This window comes from Dromaius novaehollandiae, chromosome 1 (genome assembly GCF_036370855.1).
Source record: "Dromaius novaehollandiae isolate bDroNov1 chromosome 1, bDroNov1.hap1, whole genome shotgun sequence".
NCBI classification, from domain to species: domain Eukaryota; kingdom Metazoa; phylum Chordata; class Aves; order Casuariiformes; family Dromaiidae; genus Dromaius; species Dromaius novaehollandiae.
In genome coordinates, this window is record NC_088098.1 from 11,690,906 (window position 1) to 11,705,434 (window position 14,529).

Here is a 14,529-nt window from a genome sequence, read left to right on the forward strand (position 1 = left end):
TCTGTTCATGCAGCTATAATGATCTATATCTTGGAAGGAAGCAGAACACCGCCCACATTTATTTACCGAGTTGAAGCAGCTGATCCTGAAAGTGCCCAACTCAAAGTAAGTTGTATTAAAGAAAAAAAAAAGAGATAATGTAATCCATTGTACCTGAAATGCTAATAGCCAGCAGCTTTCAACAATGAACTTCCTTATCAGGAACACAGAAAAAGGTTCAGTCAGTTAGGAAGAAGAATTTTCAATAATAAACCACAAAAACCAAGCCTCAACAGTTGGACACAAATTATATTTTAAGTTCTCATCACCTCAGGATTAAGGGATAGTGAAGGCAGTTTGATATAGCTGATCAGAGGTATAGTAGCAATTGGCTCTCTTTTTTTGAAAATGGCTTCCAAAGCATTTTTTGTACATGAGAGTGGCTAAAAATAAATGCAATTTTGAATCTTCTGTGTTGCAATGACCATTCTTTCAAATGAGAGTGCAGGGAAACTGCTTACAAGGCAATGGAAGCTCAGCTTTTTGGCAATTCTAAGGCAAAGTGTGACCAGTGAAGAAAATGTGTTAGTTGATCTGAAAATACTCGTAATAGCAGGAAGACTTTCTGGGAAGTGAGAACTTCGTTTGCAGAAAGGGCAAAAGTAGCTGCACTTGCCTAAGAATTGTTTTGTAGCTTGGCTTTGTGGGCTTTCGTGGACCTCATGTTCAAGAACAGACCCTGAAAATACTGCTTCAGTGTGGAGCTTTATTTGGGAGAGCAGCTACCTTGAAGTCCTTACTTAGGCTTTGCCCGGTCAAACCACGAAGCAGCGTGGGCTTGAGCTAGGTAGGAAGGAAGCAGAGGCCGGGAATTTAGCTCTGCTCCGTTACTAAGAGCGACTTCCACTGGTCTTTCAGTCTGTAACAAATCTCAGACATCATGAGAAGCTGAAAATACAGAAATGCTGGACAAAGGGGGAAAATAACATTCCAGAGAGGGAATTTAGAAGGGACACATGGCAAAAAAATGTTAAAAGAACTATGATCACACAGCTGCTTTTTAAGAGTTTCAACTAAATAAGTCACTGCAGGAGGCAAGTGGTTTCGCTCCAACCCCTTTACCTCCTGTTTTTTTTCCAAAAAGTAATGCTAGAGAAGTTGCATCCCATGGACAGCTCTGCTCAGCTGATTTTGCAGATTTATTACGTGTATGGCAGGTGATCCTTTGATGTTGCACACTTGAGACTCTGTGGGCACCTTCGCTGCCTCGCGCACAGCTCTCTCTGCCCCCAGCCCGGCCCCTCGGCCCCGTCCTCTCCCGCAGGGACCAGCTCTGCTCCCACCCCAAAACCGGCCTTTGCCTGCCTCGCCGCGAGCCTTGCTCTGGTGCTGCTCATGGCCCGTGGCTGAAATTCTCACTGCAGATGAGATTTTTCTATGTCTGCATGCTTCATTATGCAGTGTTTTGCGACAAATCTGGTGCTATAACTTGGCCCGTTCTCCAAGGCAAGGAACGAATGGAGGGATTTTTAAAGAAAAAGATACAAAGATTAATTCACAGCTCTCTTAATTTCAGTATTCACTGGCCCCTCCATCAGTGCCATTCTCGGTCTTCGAAAGTGGAGACATTTTTTCTGAAAGAGAATTTGATTATGAGAAAGATCCACATAGGTGAGAATTTATTTTCTGCATCAGTCTTTCTATTTGCTCACTGTAGGCAGAGTTTCATTATGTAGCAACAGAGTGATTCTTGTTTTGTTTTTTTATTTAACAGTTACTTTTTAAATATAACAGTGACAGATCCAGAAGGACTCCGTTCTACTAAGACAGTGAATATAAATATCATTAACACCAATGATGAAAGACCTTACTTTACCACGTGAGTGAAAAACTTCCATTTTATTCCAAATGTAGATGTTTTCCCAGATTTACTGCTTTGGCACCAGTGGTAGGGTGTGATGTAAGGGTAAGCTAATATAACAACAAAGAACTACCGAAAACAGTATTTTCATTTTGTTATGATTCCTGAAGTCCTGCTGGAAGGTTTTGCCCTCATTTCCCTTTCTTATTCTCATTTTTATTTGTAACAGTTGTTAGTTTTCCAGGCTGAGCCCTCACGCCAAGAAAAGCCAAACAAGCTCACTGTACTTGTTAGCATTTAGGTAGGTTAAAGCTATGCAAAGACCTTTGGACAAGTTCAGACACAGACGTGAATTTTGCCCCATATGAATACAATCATACAGAATTTACCCTTCATGCATATGTGCATTTCACCATAATGACGTTTATTCATGCAGAAGTGTCTAGACACAAAAAGGTCTCACTTTTGATCTGTCTTTTCCTCTTCTTCCCAGACACTTAGACTTGTAAACAATCCCAGTCATCTCTGAAACATTCCCACCTCTCACTGTGTCATAAGCAGAAAACGGTTGTGTCACAACACACAAGTCAGAAATAGCTTTTGGAGATTAATGGACTTCTGGCTGGAACCTGGAATACAGCTGAAAATTTGCAGAATGGGAAACACGCCTATGCTACCGCAGGCTGTTCTGCGTGGGAAAGCACCCCAGACCGCGGCTTCCACAGCGGGAGCCCGACAAGCAGAATTCTTAAAGATTTGGTCTGATTCTGTTATTGATTCATCTTTGGTACTTTGCAAGAGATGCTCAATTGGATTCAAGACATTTTCTTATGTCTCCTGATCCTGAAGATGCCCAAGGGCTTAGCTGGCCCCTTCTGTGAATATTTATGACGGCTTCTCTCCTGTCACCTCTGCAAAGGGGGCAGGAGACAGCGCAGCACCCGGGCCATGCCTAGCGGCTTCCAGCCCCTTGCTTGGAGCAGTCTTCTGGGGGCTCTGGGGAGCCAGGGCAAGGCACAGTTGCTGTGCTGAGGCAAAGGATCTGGACCTTGGAGAATCTGATGAAACAGGAGGACGAAATATTAGAAACAGACATGGGGTTTTTTTGCTATTTATTTAACATTTGAACTTCATGGCTGGAATAATCAATAAGGAAAGGTTCACAACTTGCTCCATGTTACTGTGCTGCTACAAGCAGGAGGAATCCGCATCCCAGTGCCAACATTTGCACATTGTGTTCCAGACTGATTATTTCCTTCAAATGTTGCCATTTCTGTTTATTTATCCTTACGTCTGGAATGCTGAAGGAGCTCTTTTAAATATTTATTGACTTGTTCAAGCCAGTGAAAGCTGCAGTGACTTCAGCATCCATAACATCTAAGGTGTAAGGTTCAGTTCTTATGTGGCACAAATAATGCCTGGTATTTATTTGAATTTTCTCCCTTTTAGAAGTTGGCATTTCTACTGACACTACAAACCAAAAAGAGAAGCTCAAACAGTTTGTAAAGAGCTTGAGATTAAATTACATTCCATGAGCTGTCCTTGCTATGCACATATATCCCCTCTCCGCTGCTAAAATGTGAGCTGCACACTGGGACGATGTATTTTCTGACAGTAATAATTAACGCTGTGATGGGAGTGGGGGAAACTTGACAAGCTAGCAAACCTTCTGTACTTTCTCCTGATCAAAACTTTCAAGACCAAACTAGTAAGGGGTCTTTTTAATTGTTCCCATAGTATATGCAAGCACATCTGTTTTTGGTGTTCACAGCACTGCATTGGCATTCAGCCTTTTGAAAGTCTGGCTGTAAAATGAATGGAAAACTTTTGGACTGTGGAAAACAAAGAAGACAGGAAAACAAACATATGCTTCCTTCTCCATTACATTACAGTGTCTGAAAGAGCTGCTTGAACCATCCTATGCAAAGGCAGTGGCAGGCTGCAGCTAGACTGACAACAGGACACAGCCCGGACGCGGCTGTATAGCAAGCGGCCCAAGCGCCCGTGCAGCTGTGCTAGCACCTGCTGCCGTGGGGACGTGCTCAAAAACGTCCTGCTTCTTCGTAAGAGATGCAGTGGGGACAGGACAAGGGCCTGGGAGTCCTGGTCCTGTGGGGCAGTGAAGGGGGGCTGTTCGTAGGAAGGCTGGCGTGGGGGTTCCCCAGGGGTCTGGGGATGTCCCTTATCCGAATCGAACCCATCAGAGCTGTCCCACCCTTACTGCCCTGCGATCAGAGACAGGAGGAATTTTGCGGTGGCATTTTCGGTAGCTGTGGAAGAGACCTGCTGCTATTTGTTTTGTTTCTGAGTGTCTCAGGAAGGAGCAACAGGAAAACAAGGCAGGAAGAGACCCAACAGCAAGAGTGAGACAGAAAATTAACACACTGGCTCCATAAGTTTCAAAGAGTCTGTGTTTGCTCTGGCTGGAAGCTGGGTGTTTTTACCGAGCAAACCCTATATGATTTCTCTCCTGTATGCCTTCCTCTTTTCATATGAGCTGACACAACAGTTGGAAATATTGTGTCTTCTTAACCACTCTTAAAATTGAAAGTGAAGGCCTGTAGACATTGGATCTTCTGTTCTGGCTCTACAATTCTCTGCTCCAAACACTACGAGCCACCCTGTGATGCTGCTTTTCAGAGGGCAATGAAGGGCCTGCTGCTTTCCTCAAGCTAGGAACTGCAGACAAGCCCATAACGTAAGGGATGGCATAGGAAGTTTAAAATGTTCAAAAGGATTCAGTCTTGAAATACATTCATAATGCTTTTCTGGCTGTTGAACATCATCAACTCCCCTTGATTTCTGTGAGCAGAAGGGGTGTGTGTGTGTGTGTGTGTGTGTGTTTCAGTAGAATAGATCAGTCTTCACGTGCACAGTTGTTGTGTGCTCACCCATGCCTGCTTCTGCACGTGGTTCAGGTACCATAATTGCATACCTGGGTACCCACGTGAACAGGCAACTGCAATCATTATAGGCAATCCTGCGTGACTGTCTGCCAGACTAGATCTGATCCATAAACTCACTCACTTCATGAGAAATCTGGGAGTACTGGTGTGCCAAGCAACTGCGGTAATGGACCATTTTCTCTGTGCACAATGAATCAGAGTCGGGTGTCGCTGGCAACGCTGAGCGTGTGCATCTGGGGCACAGTGCTCCCTCCTGCCTCCACCTACTGCAGGGGCAACCTGAAACCTTCTCAATAATACTGCTGTCCCCCCAGAACCTCCATCGTTCATTCCAAAACAATTAACTGTATTACAGCTTCTGGTTTTTTGGGTTTTTTTCTCTTACAAAATGATGAAATTAAAGGAAGTGGCTTTGCAAGCTAGTGGCCCTGTAGGGAGATAGACTGCATATCTGAACACTTACCACCCCCTTCCATCTTCAGCTTCCATGATTCAGTGAATGTCAAGTCACTTTTACCATTAAAAAGTTACAGGGAAAGAAAAGGACACTTACTTGTGTGTCTGTAATGCTTTGTGACCGCATCCAGCTGGCAGAACCAGTGACTCCGATATTTACCTTGACGCGTGAATAGCTTTGAAGCCATCTCTGAGCCCAGTGTGGGGAAGGCTCTGCTGCTACAACTGGCTGCTCAGCTACATCCCTGACCAGCTGCCCTTGCAAACACAGACATGCCCTTTGCTGAATTTTCTTTTCTCTTGTAGAAAACAAAGAATCTACAAGATTCCAGAAGAGCAAAGCCCAGGGACTGTTGTTGCCAATATAACAGCTAAAGATCCTGACGATGAAGACTTTCCCAGCAGACTTTTCTACAGTATCCAGTCTTCTGAAATGTATTTCTCCATAAATCCATGTAAGAAAGACGAACAAAAACGTGCCTTCTGACACCTTAAAAACAGACACCCCAGAGTTGGGGAAAAAAAACTTTTGCCTGAGTTTTAAGCTGGCTTACTTTCTTCTGTGGCCACTGGCCACCCCTATAAAGTGCTCAGTACGTATGTTCTTAGGGTCAAATTCTTTGGTCAGCTGACTAGGATTCAACAAGATACCCTGAAGAGGGTAGACCAAAGGTGACTCACTGGTAAATATTGACTGACTTCTGGATGACAATGGTCCCTTTGGCAGACGTAAGATCAGCCTTATTCTTTTTAATCCCTGAGAGTCCTCAGAGATTAAACTGGAGACCCTCCTGGGGCTCTTGCAACAGCTACGGATAGTTAGACCATAGGATGCTCCCGCTGTCTCCCTCCTGCCCAGATAAGCACATGTGGCTGTTGGGGGTTCAGATAGGTGCGACAGAGAAATGTCTGGCGTTGGGATCTCCCCTGTGCAGGCAGGCATCTTCGTTGCCTTCTGAGGGCAACTCCGGTCTCTCCTGCGCTCTTTAGATTAGCACGAAGTGGGCAGGTCATACCTGGAAGATGCCCTATGGAGCAAGGCTGAGCTCTGCCCTAGCGTTGAGACGCACAGCACGGGAGATTCGCTACGCAGGTTCACCGCGCTGCTGGAGCCCCTCCACAGGCCAGGCGGTCCAAAAGAGGCAGCGCTAACATGCTGGCCCTGCTCGGCTGCTCCCTGGGTTCCCTGGGTTGGCTGCTCCAGTGCTCTGAGCTTTTACTCCAGGGCGAGTGTACCGTGACTGCTTCCCCCAACCGCCTTTGCTTTAGGGCTGCTTAGCACCAGCTCTTGCGGTGTATGGGAGATATAACCGCTTTCCAAGCCCTCTGCTGAGGCCCCCAAGGGCCCTCCAGATGGCAAGCATCTAACTCGTGGTTCCTCTCTGCCTAGCGACTGGCGTGGTGCAGGTGGCGAGGAGAATCGACCGAGAAGCCCTGCCGCTGCGGCTTAACCCCAATATCTCAGTGATCGTGCGTGTGGAGGACAGCCCCAGCGGAGGCCAGGCCAGTGAAATGGAGATCACGATCATTATCGAAGATCTCAATGACAACCCGCCAGAATGCAATCCTTCCACCTTCAGGTACAGCCTTTGAGCAGCCTCGTATACCCAGACCAGTGTCCAGCCCAGAAGGAACCAGTCAGGGTCCCCAGCCCTATAGCCAGAAGCTCAAAGGGACATTCCTCGTGAGCCTGTAAGGCTTAGTGCTCACTCTCAGAGTCTTAGGGCACAAAATTCAAATCTCTGTCTTGTTCAGACTGGAAATTTGGACGGAAAATATCTGTATATCATTAGGTACTTTATTTATCTTTCTCTTCAGGTACCAAATTCCTTAAGATATCAGAGCCATGTGTTGTGCAGAGTGACTTTTCTGACCCGTACGGAACGAGGCTCCTTTCTCACTTTACGCTAAGCTGTGGGGAATCGTTCCCCACAGAAAGCCTGCCAGACAGTTCTGGAGCTGTATTTTAGACTTCCTGAACTTTTTTTCTAAATCTCTTCCTGTTTAGCTCCATGTTTCTCGTCCAGTGCATTCTGTAAGGTCTTCAGAGCCCAGATATCCTCCTGTCTTCTCTGTGTATGGTAACTTACTCATGGGCTTTGCTATGCGTGCTCTGAGCTGTTTGGGATCATCAGCTATTTTTTATTAGAAGTTGTATGAGAGGAGGACGTGTCATTGACCCCATTTAACAGATGAAGTGTGATGGCATAGAAAGACTGATGTCAAAATTGTCCTATTTGAAGTGTTCAGGGTGCCTCACAGACTTCAGGTGCGCTTTTGGTAGTTTGATGGTCCTGCAGGTGAGAATCCAGAGTCTCAAGTCGAGACCTGTATCATAATGTATCAGACTTGTGCAGAGAGGGATTTCCAGTTAGCAGTTGTCTATTTAAATTGCTTGCTCAGTGGCTAATTTAAATATCTTGCATTGAAATCACATAATTCTATGGAGCAGCAGTTCTTCAGAGCACTGCTTGGATACTACATCCATGACACTAAACACAAGAGTCTATTTAATATCCAGTTGTCATTCAGATCATAACTTCAGCTCACATTATGATCTGAATGAAGCAAAGATCTTCAGGGAAAAACATGATCAGCTAATTAAAGAACTAGTCATACAGGGACTGTACAAGGGAAACAAAATCAGGGCTTAAGGATATTTCACTTAGTTTTCCTATAGTTTTTCATATGTAATTCTTTACATTAAAAAATAAAACTGACATCTCCCCCCACCCTGATTCCATCATGTGCATCACACTGACATCACATATGTCAACAGCAGGCCCAGAAATTCTAGTTTCAAAAAATAGCAGAATGGGCCACGTATTAGTTAAGGAGAAAAAAATGAGCATCTCAGCAGGAAAACATTACAATGTACTGAAGAAGTGAGTGTTTTAAAGGTTTTTAAAAATACAAATTAGTAATTGAACCAGTTTTGAATGTTAAGATCTCGAGGCAGCTTCTGAAATTAGGTTGAGTTCCAAGATTTGGGTTTGGATCTGGCTAAATGTTTATGTCCTTCCCATTACATACAGCTGTTATCCACCACAGCGTATGGGTCAGATTCAAAGTTGCCTCATCAACTGTTGTCTATTTAGATCTAGGATTTCACTCTGAAAATAAAATGGAAGTCAATGTTTTGGCATGTAATATATAAAGAGCTTAAGAGAAGAAATGTAAAGAACTCTGATGGGAACCATGTTTCTTTTAAACAGGGAAGAGAGAAATGAAAATACTACTGTTGGGACATTTCTTCTTGATCTTAGAAATTTCTGTAAAGATATTGATGTTGATCCACCAAACAATCTATTTAATTTCACTGGACTATCTGGTTTTGGAAGCAATAAATTCGCTCTGGATTCCATGTCTGGAAGACTTGTGGTCAGTCATTTACAGCTTTATGTTAGATAGTCTTATTTCAGGAGCTCACTTTTGAAAAATTATTAAGGGCATTTCTTATTTTGAATTCAGTGTTCAATAAAAAAGAATTAGTGTAATTCATGTCATGGTAGTATGATGTGGAAAATGACTTCTTCGACTGGACGTGAACTATGTACCTTTTGACAGCATGCTTTGTACGGATTTTGGAGAATCTGGGGAACAGAGAGCTGTTTTCTCCAGTTCTTAATCTAAGTGCTAGATATGACTGAAAAAAATCCTTTTCAGGGAGTGTGAAGAACCAACTTTGATATAGATAAGCAGAGAAAATTGATGCCATTCCATACCCATCTATTCAGGCAGACCACAGGAGGTCCTTGCTCTCCAGCATGAAGAACTGGAACACTTGAGAAACCCTAGACTGAGTAACTACTTCCCAGATCAATTGATCAGAACTGTAAAAGCACTTAGAGCGATAAATTTTCACAAAAGCAGCGTGGGATTTGGACCTGTATGATTTTGTGTGCCAAATTTGGGTGCCTTAGGCTGATAGCTACTGTCATACTTGCAGTGGCCAGAGCTCCCGCCAGCTGTTGGACAGATGCAGTGGTGGCTGTTCTGTTGATTTAAAAAGAACAGTGGCCAAATAAAGGAAAAAGGGTGCAGACTACACAAACTAGCAAGTACACAGGCATTCTGTCTAAAAGAGGGGAGAGCTAGAGGATGAATAAAATGATTTTGGATGTCTTTCTTTAATTTTTGATCTGAGGTATAAATGTCAATGACCACTGTCCTCAGCTTCATCTACCAACATAACAAACATTTTTGTGGCTGCACAGGATATTATTGTCATCACCACGTTTGCATAATGCAACAGGCTGTCTGAAGTGTCATGTCCCTCTTGGAATTTCCCTATAGAGGATAAGCTGGGGCTGCACATGCTTTGGTCCTGGAAACCCAGCGTTTATAGGGCTCCTCCAGAGAGTCCAAGGAATTAGGATTTAAAACTTTGTGTGAGCCACCATTGAGTAACAGCTTTTTCCTGGATAAACACTTGCGGCTGAACCTGACACCTCTGAGGCAGGTCTGCAGGCATGATCTCAAGGAGTAACTGCTACTGTTTAGCAATAGCAGGTTCTTGTTGAGCCAACACAGGGCTCAGTAAACAGCCCGTTTATTGCAAACACTTTGAATTCACCAGGTAAAAGGCCGAGACCTTTTGCTCCAAATGGTACAACTTCCTGCACTCAGGGCACAGATATTTTCTTGGCAGAGGGAGGCAGTTTTGAATTGCCACGAGACAGTGGAGAGTGAACATGAAATTCAATGATGTCCTGTAATTGATTAACATCCTATATAACTCCTATATGGCAATTCTGTATAGCCAAGGGAGATCCCACTCACAGAACATCAAGAAAAACTAACCACCACCATGCATACTGTGACTTTATGTAAGGAAGTATAAATACAACTGTGTTTCTTTTTAATTTAGATGACGGGAAGTATTGATTTAGAAAACCCAAGCAATCTAGGAGCTGAAGTTTTTTCTTTGACTGTCAGGGTGCAAGATACTGCCTGGCCTAACTACTCAAGCAAGTATCCCCTTTACACTTTTGATCTTCTGTGCTGTAACAGCACGGAGCGAGAGGAATGCCATGTGTATTTTGAATATAGGCATGAGAAAATTTCACAATCATACATAACTCTGACTTAATCTTCTGTTGTATTTCCAGATATCATCTACATTTACATCAGGATAAAGCCAGTGAATGAATTTTTTCCAGTCTTCAGTAATTTATCGTATGAATTTAATGTTTCAGAAATTACTAAAGGTACAGTAAGTAGCACCTACATGACAGAAATAATGTTTTCATGTTGATAAGTACATTTTTTGCTCCAAATGTATTTTTATTTAATTGAATGAGGAGAATGGCTCAAAGTCCCAGTTTGATTGGGGTTACACTGAACAGCCACCTTGTACCCCTAAACAGACAAGATTGGCAGCAACTCCAATGGTACAGATGGAAGCTGAGACGCAGACAAATCCAGCAAGTTGCACAAGAAATCTGTGACAGAGCCAGGAACTGAACTCAGATTTCTTGTTTTAGACCGTCTTTCTGCTCTTGATAAATTAGCTTTTCAAAAGGATCGCAATGATGTAAAGAAGCCACTACAGACAGTGGTGCAGGTGAGAGAGGACCCCCTTGGCTGAGGCCCTTCCCATCCCCGGTGAGTCCCGCATCTCATGACTTTGCAGGGCGGTGCGGCAGCTTCTCGCCTCCTCGGTGAGTGACGTGTGCCCGGTGGGACTGCCGGCCTGCTCTGCACTGCGCTGCTTGGTGCTCGGAGGAGCTTGGCACAGGGAGGGCATCTTCCTCAGCTTCAGCTTCTTGCTGTGGCCTCTCCCTCATACAATCTAGCACAGTAAACACAGGCCTTCTGTCCCAAGGCCTGACTTACTGTTTTTTTTCTCTTGGCTGAGAAAAAAATGAGAGGTCTTTAGATATGAAAATCTCCAAATAAATCTTGATACTCATTCTGGGCTTCCTAGGATCATAGAAAACTGAAGGTGGAAGGGACCTCTGTAGGTCTCAAATCCAGCACCTGCTCAAAGTGGGGTTAGTCTCAAAGTTAGACCACGTTGCTCAGAGCCTTGTCCAATTAGTTTTGAAAATCTTGAAGGATGGAGACACCATAGCCTCTCTGAGCTCCTGTCACAGTTCAGCCACCCTCACTCCAGATAATTTTTTTCCTTATATCCAATTGGAAGTTTCCATGTTGCAGCTTGTTCCTGTCTGTTGCCTGTTGTCCTTTCACTGTTCACTTCTGAGACAAGTCTGTCTCGGTCTTCTCTGTTATCACCTTTCAGTGGAGCGCAGCAGTCAAATCCCCCCTTTGCCTTCCCTCCTCCAGGCCGAACAACCCCGCTCCAGCAGCCTCTCCTCCTGCAGCCTGTGCCTCCAGCTCCCTGCCATCTCGCTGCTCCTCCACTGGCCTTTCTCCAGTTTGCTCATGTCTCTCTCATGCTGGGGGTCCCAAACTGGTCACAGTTTTCCAGATACAGCCTTGTGAGTGCTGAGGAGAGGGGAACAACCACTACCCATGGTGTACTGGAAATGCTCTTGTTAATACTGCCCAGTATGCGGTCTCCACGACCCAAGGGCGCAGTGCCGGTTAATGTGTTGTCCACCAAGACTGCCTGCCTGTTAAATCACTCCCCTGCGTGCACTGACATATCCTGAATATCCCCAGGCCATATGGGTGTAGTTAGGGTCAAATCAGTGTCTGCAGAGATGGGTGTGCACAGTCCCATCTTAGTCCTCCCAGTGCACAGCACCACCATTTGTGGCTTGCTTTACAAATGCTCCCTATGAAGGTAATTCAAGCTGCCTTTTAAACACCTTGGAAGGAAGAGAGGCAACTGCATTTCAAGGTGGACAAAAAAGCATCTTGTTCCTCCTACCCAAGCTAGGGTTGGGCCTGCCACAGTGCGGTAATTAGTGCGTGTCAGTGCAGGGCTCCAGGGGTGGTCCTCGCTGTCAAAGCACTTCTGTTGTGGTTCCCTACAGACTCCTCACACATTGGTATTTATTGCTAACAGGCAAGTCTATACATGGGAGATCTGTAATAGAGCATGATAACCTAGTATTTCTCACACCTTTGCTTTACATTTTTTTGGTGGGAAATGCTAAAACAAATGTTTAGTTACAGTTCCATCAAGCTTTGGTATGAACAAGTACTCTGTACTTCCTTTTCTCCTAAGTTTAAAATGTTAATAAAATATGGATTTTCTTCCTTTCAGCTGGATCCAGCATTGGAAAAGTGAACGCCAGAGACAAAGACTGGCCACCCGGTGCCATCACTTATTCCATTGTAGTTGGAGGGGGCACCAGGGATTACACAAATATATTCTGGATTGACCCAACTGAAGGAGATGTGAAGATCTTAGCTAGATTAGACTATGAAACCACTCAAAGATACCTTCTCACAGTGCAGGCCTCAGACCAAGGGAAGACTGCAACAGTATCTGTGAGTAAACACACTCTACTCCTCCCCTTTTATCTACATTTTTCTCTCTTCTTCCTGACAAGAACAGTAAGACATTGGGCAAAGCACTTTGGTGTGTTTAAGGCAAGTCCCCCCTGCACACGGCTGTATACTAATCCGATGAAAGAGGTGGTGTTCATTCAGTCTTGATTTATGCCTCACAAAAGGATTAAAGCAATATTTTTATTTTTTTAACTCTGTGTTTTTTGTCTTTCAGACTTTTTTTATTTTACCTGGATAGTAAAATTGTTTTCTGTATCCTAGGCAGCTTAAGGTATTCTTTATGGCTAGACATATACCAGAAAATATAACAAGCACAGGGTCTTGAGCACAAGTAGCACAGCCTAATTGCATCTATGCTTAGCACCAAGCCTTTTCCAGACCTCAGATAGTGCTCCTGTGACTATTAAGCATACTTATAATTTTGTATGTGTCCTTTTTTCACATCAAAGTACCTGCAGTAATGTGAGGACTGTGTTGCAGCCCACCAGAAATATGTTTTCATGATGTGAGACAGAGGGAATGTGCTGCATACATGAGGTACGGGCTGAGGGCCTGTGTAGCTTGCTAGAATAATATCTGAGGGGCCCAGACTGGGACAGCCTTGTCCATGATCTCTAATGGGGGTGGATCCTGACACATGCCGTCTGCTGGCAGAGACCCAGTTTTGTCCCAGACAGTGCTATCTGGCACAAGCCAAGAGTATGCCAGGGACCATGGTATCATTAAACAGTATGGTTGTGCTCAAGCTTGCTCCCTAGAGTTATTTTATTTAGAAGAATAGATGTAGGTGGTGTATCCACAAAGGCATTTTAGTCATTCCTTCTGAAGAATCCCATGCTTCTTCACATACTTAACTGGTTCACATCTCCTCTGTGAGGACTGCCTTGCATTTGGTTTTTGCCAAATAGACATCTGTTGGATAGGATACAGGAATTAGGCCTACTTTTTTATTCTAGACAACCACCATCCACTGAGAAGCTAGGAGAGAAATACTTTATCTCCTTATCTCCTATAATATTTCAAGTTGGTGATTAAGGAAAATGTAGCATCAGGAACTCATAATGATGATGATTTTATCTATTGGTATATAAAGATCAAAAAACATTAAAGGAAAAAGCTTATGAGAGGAGTAGCCTTCTTCTCCCAGGTGGCTAACACCAGCCAGCCTTAAGCACAACTGGCTCTAACCAGTGTGCCCCTTACCTTGCAGAAGGCCATTACCAGCACTTCTTCCTCACTGGGAAGGGTCAATCTATAGGGAATGTTCCTTCTTTCCATGGATCATGCTCTGAATTACTATTAAATGTGCTAAGAGGCTTAACTAATGACTGTGAAGCAATTTGAGACCTTTGAAAGGAAGCTTGATGAATAAATACACTCTACTATTATTATTTCTCATTCTTATTATGACACACTTCAGCTAATTCGAATCATCAGACAAATCAGAAAAAAACCTGTGGTCTTGTAACATGATTCAGGTTAAGGAATCTGTTCCCAAAGGAATACTTATCACAACATGAAAAGAAGGTCAAACAATTATCAACATTTTCTGGTAGAAACCAGATTGGAAGGGAGTTTCATTGCTCTTCAACAGCTGTTTGTCAAAAGAATGAAAAGGGCAAAGCAAAACAGCTTCTGAAGCCAAATTCAATTCTGTCTTAGCACAGTGGAGGCGTTTCAGCTGGTTATTGCTCTTTTCTTTCAGGTAACTGTCAATGTTTTGGAAGTAAATGATGAAGAACCAGTTTGTTCACCCAATTTCTACTCATTTCAAATCCCAGTTAGCTTAGCTGTTGGGACTAATATTAATGGCTTCAGGATTGTATGTCACGATCGCGACTCTGATCCCAGGTCTTTCCGTTACTTCATTAATGAAGGTACTGTGTCACAGTGTGTGAG

The 14,529-nt window shown here is 43.8% G+C and overlaps 1 protein-coding gene across 1 annotated transcript in view; it reads left to right on the forward strand.

Moving 5' to 3' along the window:
• CDHR3 (cadherin related family member 3) overlaps nucleotides 1-14,529 on the forward strand; it is a 37,711-nt gene that overhangs the window by 10,165 nt on the left and 13,017 nt on the right. The window contains exons 4-13 of the mRNA XM_026097654.2: nucleotides 14-105; nucleotides 1,556-1,650; nucleotides 1,754-1,858; nucleotides 5,509-5,657; nucleotides 6,593-6,782; nucleotides 8,418-8,583; nucleotides 10,073-10,172; nucleotides 10,314-10,412; nucleotides 12,383-12,609; nucleotides 14,336-14,507. Of these exons, the coding sequence (XP_025953439.2) occupies nucleotides 14-105; nucleotides 1,556-1,650; nucleotides 1,754-1,858; nucleotides 5,509-5,657; nucleotides 6,593-6,782; nucleotides 8,418-8,583; nucleotides 10,073-10,172; nucleotides 10,314-10,412; nucleotides 12,383-12,609; nucleotides 14,336-14,507 (1,395 nt within the window). The remainder of the gene's footprint in view (nucleotides 1-13; nucleotides 106-1,555; nucleotides 1,651-1,753; nucleotides 1,859-5,508; nucleotides 5,658-6,592; nucleotides 6,783-8,417; nucleotides 8,584-10,072; nucleotides 10,173-10,313; nucleotides 10,413-12,382; nucleotides 12,610-14,335; nucleotides 14,508-14,529) is intronic.